The following is a 19,883-nucleotide window of genomic DNA, read 5'->3' as shown; positions in this document are numbered from 1 at the left end:
AATGGTCTGAGAGTCCAATAATGGAAATGTAGGGACTGCTGCAGTGCAGGAGTAAGACAAGCTAGCAGAAGTATGTGTGGGTCTTATTTCATTAAATTATGATTAATGAATCGCCAGCTTTTGCAGCTCAGAATGATGTACTGTACAATCTCAGTACCATCATAGCAGTGGAGGAGTGGGCTAATGGTTAGAGCAGCAGGTTGTGAACCAGTAAAAGCCAGCATTCAAATCCTGATGACACTCCTTGTGATTTTGGGCAAGTTTCTTCACTTGACATTACCTAAGGTGCAGATTTAGGTATGTGTTTATATTTATATAACCTGTCAATGCTGAGGCTCTAGGTAGCAAATAAACGTGCATACATAATTAAAATGTTACAGCCATAACAAAAAAGACAGAACAACAAAATCAATGCATCCAGCTCAACACTTCAAATCCATCAAGGAACAATCTAAATAAAGAACTGCAACAAAAGTGCTTGCTTAAACAAATAGGCTTTTAGAAGCGCCTTGAAGGCTTTTGTATAAGCAGTAAGGTCACGTGCAGCTTATGGGGAAAAGAATTCCAGATTGAAGGAGCTGCAACTGAAAACACACAGTCTCTGGTCCCTGTAAAGCAAGCCTGTTGGAGAGATGTCCAAAAGTCCTCTCTGGGATGAGTGCAGCGACCTTGAAGGATTACAGATCCTAAGCAAAGCATTTGCCCATGGAAAAAAATCAAGTTTTAATAGTTTGTAAACCAGCATCACAACTCTGTAAATTATTTGCCAGTGAATAGGCGACTATCAGTATAGGTGAAATGCAGTCCCTCATTCTGTGACCAGAGATGAGTTGTGTGCATCGTTCTACAAATGCTGGAGAGCTCACAATGACACATCAGGAAAGTCCAAATAAATTGAGTTATAATAATCAAGTAATGGAAAAAATAAAGCTTGGTCTAAAACTCTGAAATCTGTCATGTAAAACTCCTAAATTGCTGTCATGTGGTTTCACACTGTGCAAAACGTGCAGCTTAAAAAAAAATTTCCAAATGACCAATTTAATGTGCTCCTTAAAAGAAAGCTGTGAATCAATATGAATTCCGAGGCTTTTTAAACAAGAAGTGATTTGTACTTCAGTGTTCTCAATGTGGATATTAATGGTGAAGTCAAAACAGAAAAACATGCTGAACCACCAGAATTTCTGTTTCGGAAAGATCGAGGTCCAATTTCTTATGGGTAAACCAGCATCTCACTGCTGATGCACAACAAGAGATAAGCACAGAAGTTTCAGACCAAGATGAATCTTGAGGGATATAGAATTGTATGTTGTCGGCACAGTCTATAAGCCTCACAGATGGCTGCCAAGATTTTACAAACAGGAGAGATGTAGATATTAAAGTGCAATGCCAACAGGGCCGAGTCCTGTGGAACACCAGTCATAACCGAATGCCAGGAGAAGCAAATTTGTACAACCTTGGCCTGTTGGCATCACCCCCTGGGATAGGATCTGAACCAGTCCAAAACCGGCCCTGAGATTTAACACTCTCTTAATCTATATAGTGGAATTTGATGGTCAATTGTATTGAAAGCTGATGATATATCTAGTGTAACCAGAATGTACCTCTTTTGACTATCGAGTTCCTTTCTGAAGTTACTGACCAAAAAGAGCAGAAAAATCTTGTTGCTAAGAGCTTTACAAAAGGCAAATTGATAAGGATAAAAAAAACAAAACCAGACAGATGTTTAATTATGACTGTTTGCACAATTTTTGCAACAAAAGATCATTCTCTGTCATTGGACCAATCTTATGGAACGCATTACCAGACTCTTTAAGATCCATATCCAACTCCAAACACTTCAAAAAATCCCTAAAAACACATTTATTTCAGTCTGCTTTCCATATATCACACACTAAATAACATAACTACTTCTCCATCACACAGGGCACAACATTATTATATATTGATTCATTTTTTTATGTAAACTATTCATTGTTTTAGATTTTTATTTTTATTATATATTTTTGTAATTTTGAGCTTTTATAATTTGATAATCTTTATGTTCTTTTAAATTTAAATCTTTATTTACATTTGTTTTTTTATTTAGTTATGTAAACCGTTTTGATTAAACACTGTTTGTAAAGACGGTATACAAACACTTTTAAATAAAGAAAGAAAGAAAGAAAGAAAGAAGCCAGTAATTAGTGAAGTCATGAGGATCCAGATTTGACTTCTTCAATAAAGGTCTTACTGATCGATTCTGGTGGTAAGTCCTTAAGGGACAGGGTAACACCTGCAGTACTGAATGTTACATGATAAGAGCTACCACTGAAAAGGTGCGATCTAAATGTAAAACAATAATAAAATAGGTTTGATGGAGCTATAGACAGTGGGAATCTGGAAGGGATTTGGTCAGTAGGAGGCATTGCTGGTGAGGTCTGAGATACTGTACGTTGGGAATGCATGGTACAGTTAAGTTTGCACAGCATCGGCCCAAATTATCTTTCAGTTAAAAGGTGAGAAGAAAAAGGCTGTGTTTTTATGAGTCTTAACTATGTTTCCATAAACTGTAGTTGCCTGAATGTTTATGTATTTCTTGTTCTTTTTTTTTTTTTTTAGCTATGTGAAGATCTTTTCTCCCGAATCAGTGACACAACAAATGATAACATGTCTTATTCTGTGGAGGTACTGTACATAGCATAACAAAAAGAGTGAGTTAGGTGGGGTTTATGTTACAAAGAAGGGAATTTCTAATGCTTTAATGCAAACATCAAAGTGTATGGCATAAGCCAATCTCTCTCATCCAGATTTCACCACATACTAAATTGAGAGAAATCAATTCACTCTTCTCATCCACAGTCACCCAAATTCTAGACCTTTCTGTCATTCAGCCAGGTCTCACACTCTTTGCATGCTTATTTGTCAGTTAATGTGACTAACAGGGACTGCGTGCTTGCAGAAATTAAGATAACTAAAAAGAAACCAACTGGGTAATCTACCTGCATTGTTTTGCACCAGAGAATGTGCAATAAAAAAAAAAGAGGCAGTGCAGACTCACTCATCTTTTCCCTCCATCCTGTAGGTGAGCTACATGGAGATTTATTGTGAGCGAGTACGGGACCTATTGAACCCCAAAAACAAGGGGAATCTACGGGTGAGGGAGCATCCCCTCCTGGGGCCTTATGTTGAAGATCTCTCCAAGTTAGCAGTGACCTCTTATAATGATATTCAGGATCTCATGGATTCTGGAAACAAAGCCAGGTAAGGAAAAAATGAGGAAGAGGTATGTGAGGCAATGGGAGAGGATGAAAATGATGTACGTATGATTTCAAGGGCAGTACCTTTGGGAACGGCACATGCCACTGTCCCATCAGTTCTCCATAGGTGCACTGATTTAGTTGATACTAGATTTCTCAGTCTGGAACCAGACACTTGATTATTCTTCTTTCAGAACTGACTATGTTCCTATTCCCATTATGACTCTCCTAGCTTGCTTTCCCTAATTTAGCAGTAGATGGCTCAGCTCTCATCTATTGCTGACTACTTTTTAGCAAATGATATCGATTTGAAATGACAGACTAGCTAGTGGAGGAGGCTTGTATAACCTCAGTCGTTGCACTCTGCCCTGGGATTTAGTGGGTCTTCTGGTTCTTGTTTCCCCTACCTGCCCTGCTGCCTGAGAGGGAAAGAGAGCAGAAACCTGCCAGTTTCCACTCATCATGCTCAATGCAGCTGCCTGACTGAGGAGGAAGGGTGACAGTAGATTTGCTACCTTCTGGTCCCTGTGCTCAGACCCACTTTCTGAGAAGACCAGAAGGTAGCAAATCTGATGATTCTAGTCATCATGCCCAACTCTGCTGCCTGACTTGGAGGAGGAAGCAGATCTGATGGCTCTTCATTGACCAGCCATATACTTCTTAGGCTAAGATCAGGTGAACTGATTTTGGGCTTAAAGCATTGAAGGTCTACTTGACGTTTTGATATTAAGCTGGGACTTCTGGAATGAGGTTGTCCATGGTTTGCTTTGAAAGCAGGATGCAGAGGAAAATGACACAGCTCACTCTTGGCTCTAGGTCTAGGTTTGCCAACTGGCTCCAGATTTTCAGGACAGGTTGCTCCATTCCTGATTTTACTCCATTGCCTGCAAGGACATATATAGTCTTGCTTTTCTTAGGGAAATCAATAGGGACATCAGAACTATAAGTCCATGCAGATGGTAAGGTAAAACCAGGACTGGATCAACTTGCCCTGAAAATCTGGAGCCAGTTTGCAACCTTAACTAGATCTTGATACATTTGAAGTGTAGTAGACCAATTAGACCTTTCTTTGTGCATTTTTTCCCAGCATAGAACACTGAACCAGGTTTCACTAATGATTCCGTTTTCCTAATATAACTTAATGAATTTCAAATCTGTGATTAATCAGTTTCTAGGGCAGAGCTCATGTTTTCTAGTCTAATGACTCTGCCTCATGGTGTTTTGTGCTTCCTTTCTGAATTTCACGATCTTCCCACTCTTCAATGTCTTCACAGGACAGTGGCTGCCACTAACATGAATGAGACCAGCAGCCGCTCGCATGCCGTGTTCAACATTATTTTCACACAGAAACGTCATGATGCAGAGACTGACATCACCACTGAAAAGGTGGAGATACGGGAAGGGGATGTGGGCGATTACTGCTGACACCATCGCTTTCTATTTATTCACTTATTTGGACTTCTGATATTTGACTATGGGAGTCCTTTTCTACCGTTCAACCTTCTCCAGGTTGATGCAGGAGCCAAATGTCAAACCCTGGGGTCTCAATGGAGAGCAAACTAAACCTGCCAAAATATGGATGGTTATACTTTACTGTTTGTTTAGGCATTGTATAGTATGTGGCAGAGCAACCATGTTCCTGTCCTTGCAACCAATAAACTCACAAATGAAGGCACACAGAATGCCACAAGTGAAGTGGAGGAGATTCTTCCTCACAGAAAGAAGTGATCATCCCTGTGGATGGCTTGTGATTTCCCATTGTTTCACAGTCCTCAAATTCCTTTTGCTCATGCCACTGATGCTCACAGTTGTGGGAATGATTCATAGACGAAAGTGATAAGTTCTATACATTTTATTTGCTGAACCTCATTTTATGGGAGCATTGCAACTTGTTCTTACTCAAAAGGGAACCCCTCAATGGCATTCCAGTAACTCGTGCCAAAGAGCTGCATACGTCCACTCTAGGTCACTTAGTGGGGTTTTTGGTGATTGACAGCTGCATTGCACTGAGAACAAAGTTTCAAACCATATAAAAAATAACTTTTTTTTTTAAATGTAAAATGGGTGCATGTATATAGGCAGTGTTTGACTGATTTTTTTGTAATTGGCCAAGTTGAAATATTTCATTAATCTCTCTCTTACTGCTCAAAATAACACACTCAAAATGAGAGGTTTGATTTCTACAGTATGTGTCATGTGCTGTGATTTCTAGAGCAGGTTTACTCCGTTTCCTAAATGTAATCATTTTTACCATTGCAGTTACCGTGTAGCATAAATGGAATTTTCAGCTTGAGCTAGCTTATGTTCTTTTACCAGCATCAGATAATAAGCTGGTAATTGTCTGATATGAAAAAAATTTAAATAGCATAACCAAAAGAGTGTGTGTGTAACAAGTAAATAGAGAATGGTATTTACTCTTTCTAATAATACAAGCACTAAGAGATATGTCATGAAACTATCTGGTAGCAGATTTTAATTAATTTTTTGTTTTAAAATAAATTTAAGAAAGTATTTATCAGTCCATGGACAGTTAAACTGTGGAATTTGTTACCAGTAGTATAGTTAGGTTTTAAAAAGTTGGACAAGTTTCTGGAGGAGAGCTCCATCAACAACTATTAGCTAGGTAGGTTTGGGTTACATTACATATGACTGCCAGTGAACAACAGGCAGTCAACCCCGTAAGAATCAGTTGGGTACTTCTTCCAAGTGAATTGGGATAGCTGCTGTGAGATACAGGATTCTGGGCTTGATGGATCATTGGTCTGACTCAATACGACATTTCTCATGTTCTTATGACCTGAGCAATCTCTTTTCACTAAGCCAAGACAAATAGGTCTATGTTTTGGTCCTGCAGCTTCTATCCTGCTCCTTTTGGTCTTCCAGTGCAACTGGAACTGATCCTTACTGAGACTGTAGCACCATGAACCTTCATGTCCACTTACATGAGGATTTTCCCCATTTTTGAGCCCCTTTCTTCTAACCCAGCCATTGCAGCAACAGTCCTCTGACTGAGAAGCACAGACTGTGGTTCCCTCCAGAGACTGGCACATGGGCACTCTTAGCCATCCAGTAGTTGCATGATGACCGAGTCTCCCTCCCATCTGGAAATTCTGAACGTCCCTTCAGCAGCATCCTCAGTTTCAGATGGCTCATGGAAAAGAAGCCATGTTTGGAAATAAAAAAACAGATCTTTCATATGGCAACACATAGGTAACCCTTTCTTGGCAGATGACACATATCCTGAAGAGCCATAAAACAATTTACAACTGTATCCTCAAGGTGTGGGCCCTTTCTGTGGGGATGAAGGCTAACCTTTTTGGCCCAGGCAGTCGTGTTCTCCATGTGTATGTGTTACCATAGTTCTTTGGGACAGGTATACTTACAGACCAGGCAGGATTCACTGGATAGGTGTTCAAATTGAAGTTTACTGTAATTCTTCTTAAAAGAATCAATAGATGCAAAACATAAATTGTCCATATATTTCCAGAGTTCCCAAATTTACATAAGCCAGGATTACACTGTTCTCTAACTCTGTGGATGTGTCCCTCCAGGTAGGGGCTTGGAACCTGCTTATCCTCCATGGTAAGGAAAGATAATTGTCCCAAGGTGGCTGGGGTATCCTACAGTGACCACATCCCCTCCCACAGTACCTGAGGTCCATGTTGAATACCGAACTTCACCTGTCAGTGTCCTGTGTCCCGAGCTGGAAGCACCAAGGGGTATCTCCAGATGTTTCTCCCTTGATGATTCCTCTTCAAAAGATAGAACCTGGGCTCCTAGGAGAAAGGCTTGTTCTGGAAACAGTTGTCAAAGCTCTCCAGTTCAGGGGGAAAGAAAGGGGCAGAAAAAAATTCCCTTTCCCCAATGGAGGAAAAATACAGACTTGAAACAACTTGAATCAGGATCTCTGCTCCAGCTGGGTGGTGCAACCTCCTCTTATGTTGGTTGGAAAGGAGTACAGTGCCTCTTGACCACCCTGAGCAGGGATACAGCCTGCCAGGAAGGACAGGTCAACAATGTAGAAGCCAGAAAAACTGTATAAAGCTTCTTAAATATCCCTCTTCCTTCTAGCCCTATTAAAGGAACTGGAGAGGCATGCGCCTCACTTTACCTATGTCAGGTTAGTGGGTCTAACTTGAAGAGCACACATGATACACATCCTTCCCTTTTCAAAGCAAAGTACATCTGCCCTAATCCCATCTAATCTGCCCATCCCCCCTAACCCCCCCTTGTGCTTAAGGGTCATCCAATTCCAGACAAACTCGGGGAGGTGCTGTAATGAATGGTTTGTCCCTCTGCAGCTGATTACCCAAGGGCTGGGACTAGGAACATGTAGTGGAGACACCAATGGATCTCTACATATAGCACATCAGCTAAACCATTGGGATGGCCTCATTTCAAGATAGTATTTAGAAAACCAAGTGCAAATATCCCAGCTATAAAATGGAACACACATAGCTGGAACCAAAGCATTCAGTTTTTACAAAGTGACTTCTAGCAGTATAAAGATGCTCTCATATTTCTGCCTCTCAAAGGAGATGCTAATGAGTTACTCATTGTGGCCACAATGGGATCAGCATGGTATCTGACATCCCCACTGTGAATTTCATATCTCACCCCTTTCCACTGGAATTATCCACTGAATATAACTGCAATGTGGTACTAATACTCGGCTCTTCAGAAATGCAATTGAAGTTTTTTTGCTTAATATTTACACTTGAACACACACACACATTTACACACACACTTGCAGCATGCAGTACATTGATACATTGTGCTTTTGACCTTCTCTATGAGCCTCTTCCTTCAATGTATTCCATACAGGTGAGCAAGATCAGCCTGGTTGATCTCGCCGGAAGTGAGCGGGCAGACTCAACAGGTGCAAAGGGAACAAGGTTAAAGGTAAAAGCTAACTCAGCTGTTAAGTCACAGCTTTAATTTTTTTTCTGAGCAAATTTATGTTCCACTAAATGTAATTTGCTCCTACTGAAGGAGATTATAGAAGGCCTGAGGCATAGCATTTCATTCAGTCTGGAGTGTGGATTTTCTTATCCCTGCCCAAAGATTAGTAATGCATTGTCTTCCTTAATTTTCACCCTCTCATAGCACTGAGTGTGCTTGAAGACAATTCCTCTTCTTGGTACTTTGTTTATAGGTAGTAAACGTTATATTCACCTTCATCATGAAGCATCTAGCCAGTGTTATTTGTTACTACATGATCTAAGGTATTATTGATAGTCTAAATGTACTGTGTTAAACTAAGTTTATATTTTTTGTTCAATTGAGTATTAAACATACTGCATAATACTGACATAATTACACATACCATAATATAAAAATTACAAATTGCCAAATTAAGGAGGAGAGATACAAATCCCTTTATAGTTTACAGGCTTTACCTGTTTTATATGTTTTTCTCTCTTAGTCACTCTTTTCTTTCTCGCCTATTGACAGGAAGGTGCAAACATCAACAAGTCATTGACCACACTGGGCAAAGTGATCTCTGCCCTAGCTGAGATGGTAAGTTGTATTTTGTTTTTTTTGAGGAGTATGCTGTATAGGTGACACTTGACAGTGCCCTTACGTGCTCCCACTGAGTCCTGGTATAAATAAATCGAACAGCTCTGCTCTGTGATCACTTCTGACCTCTTGATGATCCCTCTTTTTCCTTTCTAGGATTCTGGCCCAAACAAGGTGAGGCTTTTCGGTATAGTTTTTGCATGACATTTTTATGGTGGTGTTTCTGTGTGAAGCTTTTGAGTTATGACTGCTGATACCTGCAACTCCACTTGTCAAGAGTGCTGAGTTATAGCTAATGCTGATTTTGACGCAGAAAGGCCTTTCTGAATCAAATCATTAATGCAAATACTTGTATAGTGTAGAGATGTAATTCGGCCGAAAAAGGTTCGGCATTCGTTATCGGCTGTCCCGAACTGAAAAAATCCCAAAACACCCCAACCCTTCAGATTTAATTAATTACAAACCCCCACCCTCCCGATCCCCCCCAAAACGTTTTGAAAGTCCCTGGTGGTTCAGCGGGGGTCCCGGGAGCGATCTCCCACTCTCGGGCCATCAGCTGCCAGTAAACAAATTGGCACCGGTGGCCCTTTGCCGTTACCATGTGACAGGGGCCATCGGTGCCATTGGTCAGCCTGATGGCCAATGGCACCAATAGCAGCTGATGGCCCCATGTGACAGGGGCCTGACCAATGGCACCTATAGCCCCTGACACATGGTAAGGGCAAAGGGCCATCGGCACCATTTTGATTAGAGGCAGCCAACGGCCTGAGAGGGGGGAGATTGCTCCCGAGACCCCGCTGGACCACCAGGGCCTTTCAGTAAGTCTTGGGGGGGGGTTCAGGCAAGTCTTGGGAGGTCGGGAGGGGGGTGCAATTAATTAAATTTGAAGGGTTGGGGTGGGTTTCGGTTTGTTTGTTTTTTAATGTGCCTTTTCTCCCCCCCACCAAAACAATAAGAAAACCACACAAAGTTTTGTGGGTTTTCCTATCATTTCATCGCCCCCCCGAACTGAGACGAAATAGGAAATATCGTCTATATTTCCTATTTCGTCACAAACAAATGCACATCCCTAGTATAGTGTATGTCTGTGGTTGGAGGATATTTCTGATGGAAAAGCATGTTAGCTTTTGTCTGTAAGAAGCCAATGTACTAAAATGTGTTAACATTGCCCATTAATACATATTAGCACAGGGTTTAACTTCTACATTAATGAATGAGTTTAATGGAATGTAAATGAGGTGCACATTAATATAGGCCTTAATGTATTCGTGTTAATGTAGACATTAACACCAAAACTTAACTACTCTTTTTTTGCATTAATGTATCTGCATTAAATTTTGCATGCCTTAACACAGTGTTTCCAAACCCTCTCCTAAAGGCACACCTAGCCAGTCGAGTCTTCAGGATTTCCACAATGAATATGCATGAGATCGATTTCCATACTCTGAGTCTCCAATATATCCAAATCGATCTCATGCATATTCATTGTGGAAAGTCTGAAAATCTGACTGGTTTTCAAGGAGATGCTTCGGAAACACTGCTTTAACATGTTGGTTTTCACTTCGTTTATAGGTAATGAGCTATGAAGCATAGTATTTGTATCTCATTACCTCATTATCCTAGATTTTGCATTAATGTTAACAGAAGTTAGCAATCACGTTAAGAGTACTGTTAACGCACGTTAACGCTTGCATTATCATTAATGCACATTAGTACAATGGTTCCTGAAAGACTATTATTGTTGGCACATTTTATTCTCTATAGCAGGGCTTCTCAAAAGTATCATAATGACCCCACCACCAGTCAGATTTTCATGATATCCAGAACAAATAAGCAAGAGATATATTTGCATACTGTGGACCTCCAATATGTAAATTAATCACAAACATATTCATTGTTGATGTCCTGAAACCCTGACTAGCTGTGGGTTCATCAGGACAAGTTTGGGAAACTCTGCTCTGTGGGGGTTCCCATAAGTTCTGGTAACTTTCTGTATATGCAGCACAGTCAGTGACAACCTTTCCCTGGCACCGTGACTAAGTGATTCTCAACCCAGTTCTCAGGACACACCTAGCCAATCAGGTTTTCAGATTTTCAACAATGAATAGGCATAAGGTAGATTTGCTTGCACTGTCTCTATTTTAGGCAAATCTATCTCATGCCTATTCATTGTGGATATTCTGAAAATGTGACTGGCTACATGTGTCCCAGGGACTGGGTTGAGAACCTCTGGGGCTAAGGAATGATGGATGCTTACATGCTTTGAACCTGTTATTGCAATAGAACAAAGTGCTTTTGTGCACCATGTGGCTGCCACGGCGTTAACTGCAAAGTTGGAGGATGGGGAAAAGAAGAGGGAAGGTTTGATTCCTCTGTTGTCCTATGCAGACTGAGTTATCTGCTTAATAATCCATATACTTACCCCTGCAGAATAAAAAGAAGAAGAAGAATGATTTCATCCCCTATCGAGATTCTGTGCTCACCTGGCTCCTGCGGGAAAATCTAGGTGAGAATGGGGTTCTTTTCCTGAAAATCCTTGTGATGGACTTAGCCTGCTTCTGTGGAAATTCAAACATCCAGTGGGGTTTCTAATTCTTTGACTTATTGAGGGTGTCTAAAGCGAAGGAAATTTTAGAATTTCCGGGACTCTCTCTGAACTTGAAATTTCGGGTGATACCAAATCTATCTCAGGAGTAAGACTCACTGGTAGTCTTTCTTTGAACATGAAAAGTTTGTGTGTAGCTCAAGCATATTATCCATTTGATTACATTGGTCATTAATGTTTCCCATCTCACTTTTGATGTTATTTCTGGAAGTGTACTCTCCCTCAGTATGAGATCACAGCCTCAAATAACACTGATAGGCCAAATGCCACATCTGGTTACAGTGATGAAATTGTCTAAAGTCTATGGGATTTAGAAGAGTGTCCTAAAGTGAGATTATTTTTGCAGTCATCTTTACCAAGATCCAGGCTTGAAATTTTTTAAATCTGATTGCAAACAAGGAATTGGACAGCTAAAAAAAAAAAATCCTGTTGTGAAAAAGAGAGAGCCAAGGTATCAGAGAGAACAACATTTTACATAATTATCTAAACTTTTGTGGAACAGGTGGCAACTCCCGAACAGCAATGGTAGCTGCACTCAGCCCAGCTGATATCAACTATGATGAGACCCTCAGCACTTTAAGGTGAGACATTCTGCAAACTTCCTATCCTCCATTCATGCTCTGCTGGTATTCTAAATTCCGGGCGTTTGCTTTCAACGTACACATTCTCTTTTCCATTTATCCTTACTTTTAAAACTTTTCTCCTCATTCTTTCAAATCCTGCTTCATCAGATATCCATCATGTGCAGTCTCTTATTGTTTTCCCATTTTCTCCTACCTCACTTTCCATATGTGGGCCAGTGACTTTCTGGCCACACCAAACAAGATTCAGCTTTCTTAGAAGAATTTTCCCTGTTCCTGCTGGGTGTTGCCATAAGAGCAGCAGCTTTTTCAGTCCTCCATTGAGGGTCTGTGAATGTAACTTTAGGAGCACAACTAGTCATATTAAAGAAAAGTCCCAAATTAATGCTAGATCCCAGAATAAATATCATACTGGAGCCACCTCCTCAATATTGTAGTCTATTAGAATTATATACATGGAACTAATATCATTATGCATTGTTTTAAAATGATAGGTGAATCAATATTTCTGACTGTTGAACTACGGATCTGTAGAAAAAGTCATTATTGTATAAGGGATACAGGTATTTATCATTTTGAAGGGACCCAGAATATTGTTCATTTGCCATTACCTTAAATCTTCCTTCAGCCCTAATCAGCCTGAGACATGTAACATCAAACTATTGGTGTGATCATGTGTCTCTATCCTACTTCTAAGATTATGAATGTAAACCTTATACTGCTGTAACATACTTTGAACTCTTTGGCTGGAAAAGCATGAAACAAATGAACAGAGATGATGATGATGATGGTGATGTGCATCTGAGCCAAGAATTGAACCTAGCTCTTCTACTTTGCAACACAAATAAAACCTCAACTATTAAGCTATGAGCCTGGATCAGATCCTTTTTAGTCATATTTTATTTGTAAAGTATCTTTTGAATATGCCAATAGTTACATTTTCACGACCCTAAGTCACCATCAACTTGCATATAGCAAGGGTTTATGGGGGTCATTTACTAATCATTTCTCCCATAGACACAAAATGGGAGAAAACCTTTAGTGAATGACCCCCTGTGTGAGTAACTCATAAAGAGTATTTTCAAAGGCTGAAATTGCCAGAATTATGAAACACAAATACTTTTAGCTGCACATACATAGATGTTCCTGGGGGTGGTACTAGGTGAGAGGGCAAAATATACCTGTCTACATGTCATGTTCGAAATGTACACAAGTGCTTTAGCCATATGGATATGCACACCCCAATGAGGTGAGGCAAATCTATGCGGATAACTAACTAACAGTCTATTACTGCTCCGCCTCCCTTGTCTGCAGTTACTCCGATCTTGGTAATTCCAGCCCAAAGCAAACCAACTGCAGCTATCCCCCGCATTCCCACAGCAGCCCTAATGGCAGCCATTCCCCACCCTCCACCCCCTGCATACACACAAGTTTGCTTCACTACTAGGCAGTGCCAGATTGTCACTTGAAACTGAAAAGGAAGTAAGTAGGGGAGAGACATCCTTCCTATTGGCCTTCACAGAAGCCTCAGGTTCTAGAGATCTTGGGACCAAGGCCTTGGAACCTGTGATTCCAGGTCTGAGACCTTAGGGTCTAGGGTACGAAGGTGGGACACCAGTGGGGAGAGTTTGATTAGGGTTGACCCAAGAAGGTAAGGATAATGCTTGTGATCTAATTAGAGGGAAAGGTGGAGGAGGATACTTACAGTCTGGGCCACTGTGGGGGGTAGGGGAATATGGCTGTGATTGGGGGTCACCAAAGGGGAAAGTTAAGGATGTCATGATCAGGTTCACTGTGTATGGGGAGATGTAGTTGTGATGAGGAGTTTAGGGTGAAGGCTGGGGTTTCTGTGGGGTTGGGGGAGGCTTGTGGTCAACTGGTGGAGTTGATCCATGAAGGGGGTGCATGATCACCAGTACGGTGCTGGAGAATGCTGCAGTCTGGCTCACTTTGGAGCTGGAGTGATGCTCATGATCACTGTTGCCACGAGGAAGGATGCCACAATTGGGGTTGCCATGTAGGGGCTAGCACTGTTTAGTGGGCAAACTAGGTAGGAAATTTAGTTGTATAGTAAATTTTTAAAAAGTAGTAGGTTTTTTTTTAAACCAAAATAGCTTGGGCTGGTTAAATTATCTCCCTAGTTTACCCACTGTATGACTTCTTGAAAATGTGGGGGTATGTATCCTATTCAAGCATAGCAGTACTGATCTGTCCTACTACTTCTGGTATTTTTATGCAAAATATATACAGTAGATGCATTACAATTCTTGCTTCACAAGGGCACAGCATTTTGTTGGTGGTGCTGTTCTTAGTTAAATTGCTTTGTTCTAATTCTATCAAAAGAACATGGTGGCTTTCTGCTAAAGAACCTTCACAAACTTTTTTTTCTGGGCTTTGATGAATGTATCAGATATGAATTAAAAGAGAGAGAATACTTTTTATAGTGAAATGAAAAGTCAGAAAATAAATGCAAACACAAAGTATGCTTCTCTTTGCTGTAGATATGCTGATCGTGCCAAGCAGATTAGGTGTAATGCTGTTATTAATGAGGACCCCAACAACCGACTGATCCGGGAATTGAAAGATGAAGTGGCTCGTCTGAGAGACCTCCTTTATGCTCAGGGGCTGGGAGACATCATTGACAGTATGTACTATTCAATGCTTAATGTTCCTTTCCTTTTCACACTACCCCAGTGTCAGGGTCCATTCTTTGTATGTTTCACTTATCAACATGGATCATACTACACCTTCATGGCTACAATAGCAGATTCTCTGCTTTTTTTGTCCTGACAACTGCTTTTGTACCGTGGTGTTGATATATACCCATTATCAGTAGGGGCAATGCTTGTGATCTCATTACAGGGAAAGGTGGGGGTGGATACTTATAGTCTGTGTCACTGTGCGGGGTAGGAGAACATATATATATATATTAATTATTAACCGCATCCTCTACTGATAATGGGTATAATTTAAATTTCTTCCAAACTGTCCAGTGAAGGTCTTCACTACTCTGTTGGTCTGCCTCGGCATGGAGATAGAATAATATTCAGTTTATTCACTGCTGCTTATTTGTTCTGGCCAGTTTTGGCCAGGGTGTTATTTTATTACTCGCCCTAATAGTTAAAAACTAGGGGTTCTGCTTTTCAAAGTACATAATAGAGAGAACCCAAATGTATTTGGACCACATGACATCTGGGTTAGGTTCTTCCTACTTCCTGCTGCATGCTGTCCTCCTTCAGTTTTCTGCTGGTCTCTGTTAAGAAAGGATCCACTAGTTGAGCATCAATGGCAGAATCACTGGATCCCTTACAAAGTGCTTTAATAACAAGTCTACTGGTGCTATTGTAGTGTCGAGTTTGGAAATTTTGGAATGAAGCTATTTCCTTATACACTATTGTTAAATGATATTTTGTTATAAAGTTCCTTCTAATGATAAGCTGAGAAAATCTAAGCAATTCCATAACTTCTCCAGGTGAGTTCCTTAATGTTTTTTCCCTAATCCCTAATATAATTCTGCAATGGAAGAGTATACTGTGTATAACAAAAGTCTGCATCTGTAGACTCTTACATGCTTTTTTCTAAATTACCACAACATTTGGGATAAATGGAAGTCAATTAGCAAAAATCATCCATTCTCCCTGTTCCACAAAAATAAAAAAAGCTGGCAACATCATAGAAAGATTTATCATTGCTTTCATCCTTTTCCAGTGAATATGTGCAGGTGGATCACATCAGCGTTAAATAGCTCTAAAATATGTACTCCAGTAATATAACTTGATATTAGAAAGACCAATCCCTCACAATTCTTTTGAGGATATTAGCATATTAAATAGACATGGGATCTCTTATTCTGCCAGAGAAAAGAGTTCTTCAATGAACAAAATACAAATGTAGGTATATTAATGGGTAGCTGAGAAATTAGAAACAATGTTTGAGGAGTTAACATTTTAATAGCATTCACTCTCCCTTAGCTTGCAGTCCCTCATAATTCAATCTCAAACGAACGGGTATCACGTCACCCAAATACTGAAACTCAGTGCCTGCCTGTATATGATATTCAAAAAGCCCAATTTCCATGGCTCCCAAATGGGTTTTACTAGGCATTGTAACAGATTTTGAACAATTATCAGTGATGCTGGAGACTGACTCATATTCTTTTATTGCATCTATAAGATGTGGGAAGGGTACCACTGGATTCATCAAGTATACAATGATGTTGTCCTCATATTTAAAGAAATAGAATGTTTCTCATCTCCCACCATAATTCCTTTGTATTTTGCCCTAAAATTGTGAATTGGTTCAATTGCTAAAGAAATTAAAAGGGGAAATAGTAGACAGGTTTGCTGCATTCACATAACAAAAAGGAGCTGAGGTCCACCTATTTCTCTTTACTATATTAAATGAGGCAAAATAAAGTGCTCTAATCTAACAGAATTTTCCCACAAAAACAAATGTAGGTAATAGATTGAATAGGGAATGTTATTTGATCTTATCAGATGCATCAGAAGACAGAATAGTGACCCTGACCTCCAGATCTTTCACAGAATACAAAACAATCAAACATCTAATACTAACAGAACAATATCACTCTTTTATCAATCCTGTTTGATCAGGATGCATCACCTGAGTGATATGATTCTCACTTTGTATATTCGCCATTTTTGTAGATCTCCTATGGACAGTATCTAACAAAGAAAGTAGCACATAATAATCTTTCCTCACCTTAGAAATTACCAAAATCATGGCTTGGTAAAAAGAATTAGGTCAACTTCCTGCTAATAAAACTTCATTAAACACATCTAAAAGACATGGGGTCAAAAGATCTTTCATATACTTGTACAATTTTGCAGGAAGACAATCTGGTGCAATTACTTCATTGTTTTTAAATCCTTTTAATTTCTTCCAGGGTAAAATGTCTGATATATTCTCTGGCATTCGCGTCACATTTCGGAAATTCTTAGTTTCCCAGCTTTTGTGATATATTACTCTGAGATACTAATAATTGTGAGGTGTATAACTTTATATAGTACTCAGCAAAATATTCTGCTATCTGAGTGGATTTAGCTGTTTTATCTCCAGTACAGGTCTACATTTTGATTATCCTTTTTTTAAAAAAAATTCTAACTCTTCAGCTGCCAGCACAATAATTTTAGACTTGTTAGCTTGTACATAAAAATGTCTGTTAGTCAGCTTCAAATACTGTGCAGTTAGAGATTTTTCTAATGTATTTGTTTCACCTCTGACATTAATTAGTCTCTTCAGAGTAGCATCATCTTTCTTGTTCTTATGAATATTCTCTAGTAGTGCAAATTTACTTTTCAAAGGCTGCCTTTGTTTTTTAATAGCCATAGATAAAGAGGTAATCTGTCCCCAAAAGACAGCCTTGGCAGCATCCTACACTGTGAATGAGTGCACTTCATTATTGTAATTAAACTACATATTTCTTTCAAACATCAGAACATTTTATCATAAAATCTAAATCTCTAAGCAAATGCCTATTCATAGATCAGATTCTCTGTGGATTATCTTTATCCAGTCTATCTAAATCTAAACTAATGTGAGCGTGCTTAGATAGCAGAATAGTGCTAATATCACGTGGTCACAGCATATCTATTAAATCACTGGAGATAAACCAAAAACAATTTAGTACTGGATTTATTTGCAAATGTGTTCTCAGATCTATCTGAGGGAACAGAGTACAAATGAAATCTCCCCCCAAATAAATTGATATCCCTTACATAAATTCTTAGGAGCTTGAAAGATTCCTTAAAAAATGAAGAAACATTTAAAAATCTCAAAGGCAAATATTTTTTAGACTATATTGTATGGGAATCACTGCTGGCACACCTCCCTCTTCAGTTCCCCAACCCCATATTGGTCAGTTGCTGAGGAGAGAAAAATGGAAGAAAGAAAATCTTTTTAACTAGAAAATTAGAAAGAAGAGAAAAAGAGAAAATGACTCTGAACAAAGCTAAAGTAATTAACTAATGAGGATATGCATTAATTTTGATACTTTTCTTTACATGCTTTTTATGCATGTCAAATTGTACTAACATGCCTAAAACTGACTTTATGCAAGTATGTGAACATGTACACACACAATGCATTTTATGCACATAAGTAATGAAACAAAACAAAATTTAAAAATGCAACAAAATAAAGCAAACAAGAAAAATGAAATGAACAAATACAGTTTTTCCGGTGCATACCTCTGTTGGTGTTGTGGTTCTGCCCTCATGGGCAGCCTCTTAACTTCTCTCTGCCTGCCCCGCGGCCTGGAGGCCGCAGTCCCCGGTCTTCCTTGCGGCTGGAGCTGCTCTTCGGTCTGCCCTCTGTGGCTTGAGAGCTGCCGACAACGCTGGGCCTGTTCCTCGGCCCGCCCTGCTCTTCAGAGTTAGCAGCAGCATGGCCGCTGGCCATGGTCCTGCACAACTTCCTGCTTCCTGTTCCTAAGGCGTGGGCCACGCCTCTTCATAAGATTTAAAGGGCCCGCAGCCAGATATACCCAGGCCCCACCTGATGACTGTTTCCTGTCTCAGCCCTATAAAAGGGCTTCTTCAACACTTCCGCCTTGCCTTGCATTGGAGTCCTTCGCTCCTGGAAGTTTCGTCTTCCAGCGCTCCATCAGGTCTTCGTTGGAGCTCCATGTCTCGTCTTGCTTCCTGAGTCTTTGTTGCTTCCTGTGGTTTCCTGATGTTCCATGTCTTCATGTTCTGAGGTTCCTAGTCCAGGCTTCCTGATGTTCCACTTCCTAATGTTCCGAGGTTTCGCTCCTCCTTCGCTTGTTTTCAGTCCTCTTGACCCTCCAGCTCCTTTGGTTCTCCAGTTGACACCTGGTTGGGGTAAATCCATCTCGTCGTTTCCTGTTTTCGTCATTGGAGTTTCGTCTCAGCTGGATTCCCTTCCTGCTCTTGTCCCGCTCTCCGCATGGTCTGTGACCAGCCTCTCTAGATTGTGTAGGGTGCGCAGTGGGACAGGGTGGTCCTTGACCAGCCCATGGGGTCTGCCCATGTCGGTGGGCTGTGTAGGGCACCCTGAGAGACAGTGCCACTGTCTGAACCTTCCCAGCTTCTCATCTCGTCTAGAGTCTTCCAGGTTCCTCGTCTCGTCGAGAGTCTTCCAAGCTCCTCGTCCACATCGAGAGTCTTCTCGTCCACGTCTTGAGTCTTCTGTGTCACAAGGCTTCTGTCTGCCCTCATCCTCAGTCCAGCCTGCTGCTTCTTGCCGATACCCAGCAGCAGGTCTGAAAGGGCTGGGAATGGTCGGAGGACTGTTCACTAACCAATATAGTGTTGTTGGCTTCCAGGAGCATGCAGGTCCGGCAGAGGGTCAGACTTTGTCTTCATCCATGCTTGGACACGTCTCACCAACCCTTGGTGCTGTCTTGGATTCATCTGGGATTGTGCCGAAGCCCAAGGGCACACTACCCCCTCAAATGGGATCGCTCTCCTAGTGGTCCCATATAAAACAGTTGGCTAATGCCACACTGATATACAGTCTGTGCTTCGGGATTACCAATATTTCAGTGACTCTCATAAAATGCTTATGTCTGCTCAGTGCATGGCCAAAATACAATAGCATACTACAACACAATAAATAATATGATATCTTTAATAATATAAAATATAGAACTTGAATAACAATATTAACTAAGAGAAGAAAATATAAGAGGAGGAAAGAAAATTCTCCCATTGGGGTAGATTTTCAAATACCGCGAATAGGCGTACTTTTGTTGGCGCTCCAGGCGCCAACAAAAGTACGCTGGATTTTAGTAGATACGCGCGTATCCGCTAAAATCCAGGATCGGCGCGCGCAAGGCTATCGATTCCGTATAGCCGGCGCGCGCCGAGCCGCGCAGCCTACCTCCGCCTACCTCCCGGAGGGAGAAGTAAATCCCCGCGCGCCAGCAGGCCGCTAGCGCGCCGGGACGCGACCTGGGGG

At 40.7% G+C, this 19,883-nt stretch overlaps 1 protein-coding gene across 5 annotated transcripts in view; it reads left to right on the top strand.

Annotated features, from left to right (window-relative positions):
• Positions 1 to 19,883, top strand: part of KIF1A (kinesin family member 1A) — a 416,621-nt gene that overhangs the window by 53,716 nt on the left and 343,022 nt on the right. For all 5 annotated transcript variants that reach the window (XM_029616880.1, XM_029616879.1, XM_029616878.1 and 2 more), the window contains exons 4-12: positions 2,599 to 2,664; positions 3,062 to 3,240; positions 4,511 to 4,622; positions 8,061 to 8,138; positions 8,691 to 8,756; positions 8,913 to 8,930; positions 11,187 to 11,262; positions 11,864 to 11,942; positions 14,444 to 14,586. In XM_029616880.1, coding sequence (XP_029472740.1) covers positions 2,599 to 2,664; positions 3,062 to 3,240; positions 4,511 to 4,622; positions 8,061 to 8,138; positions 8,691 to 8,756; positions 8,913 to 8,930; positions 11,187 to 11,262; positions 11,864 to 11,942; positions 14,444 to 14,586 — 817 coding nt within the window. The remainder of the gene's footprint in view (positions 1 to 2,598; positions 2,665 to 3,061; positions 3,241 to 4,510; positions 4,623 to 8,060; positions 8,139 to 8,690; positions 8,757 to 8,912; positions 8,931 to 11,186; positions 11,263 to 11,863; positions 11,943 to 14,443; positions 14,587 to 19,883) is intronic.

The sequence above is a fragment of the Rhinatrema bivittatum genome, chromosome 9 (genome assembly GCF_901001135.1).
Source record: "Rhinatrema bivittatum chromosome 9, aRhiBiv1.1, whole genome shotgun sequence".
In the NCBI taxonomy this organism is placed as follows: domain Eukaryota; kingdom Metazoa; phylum Chordata; class Amphibia; order Gymnophiona; family Rhinatrematidae; genus Rhinatrema; species Rhinatrema bivittatum.
This window is presented reverse-complemented; position numbering and strand designations above follow the sequence as displayed.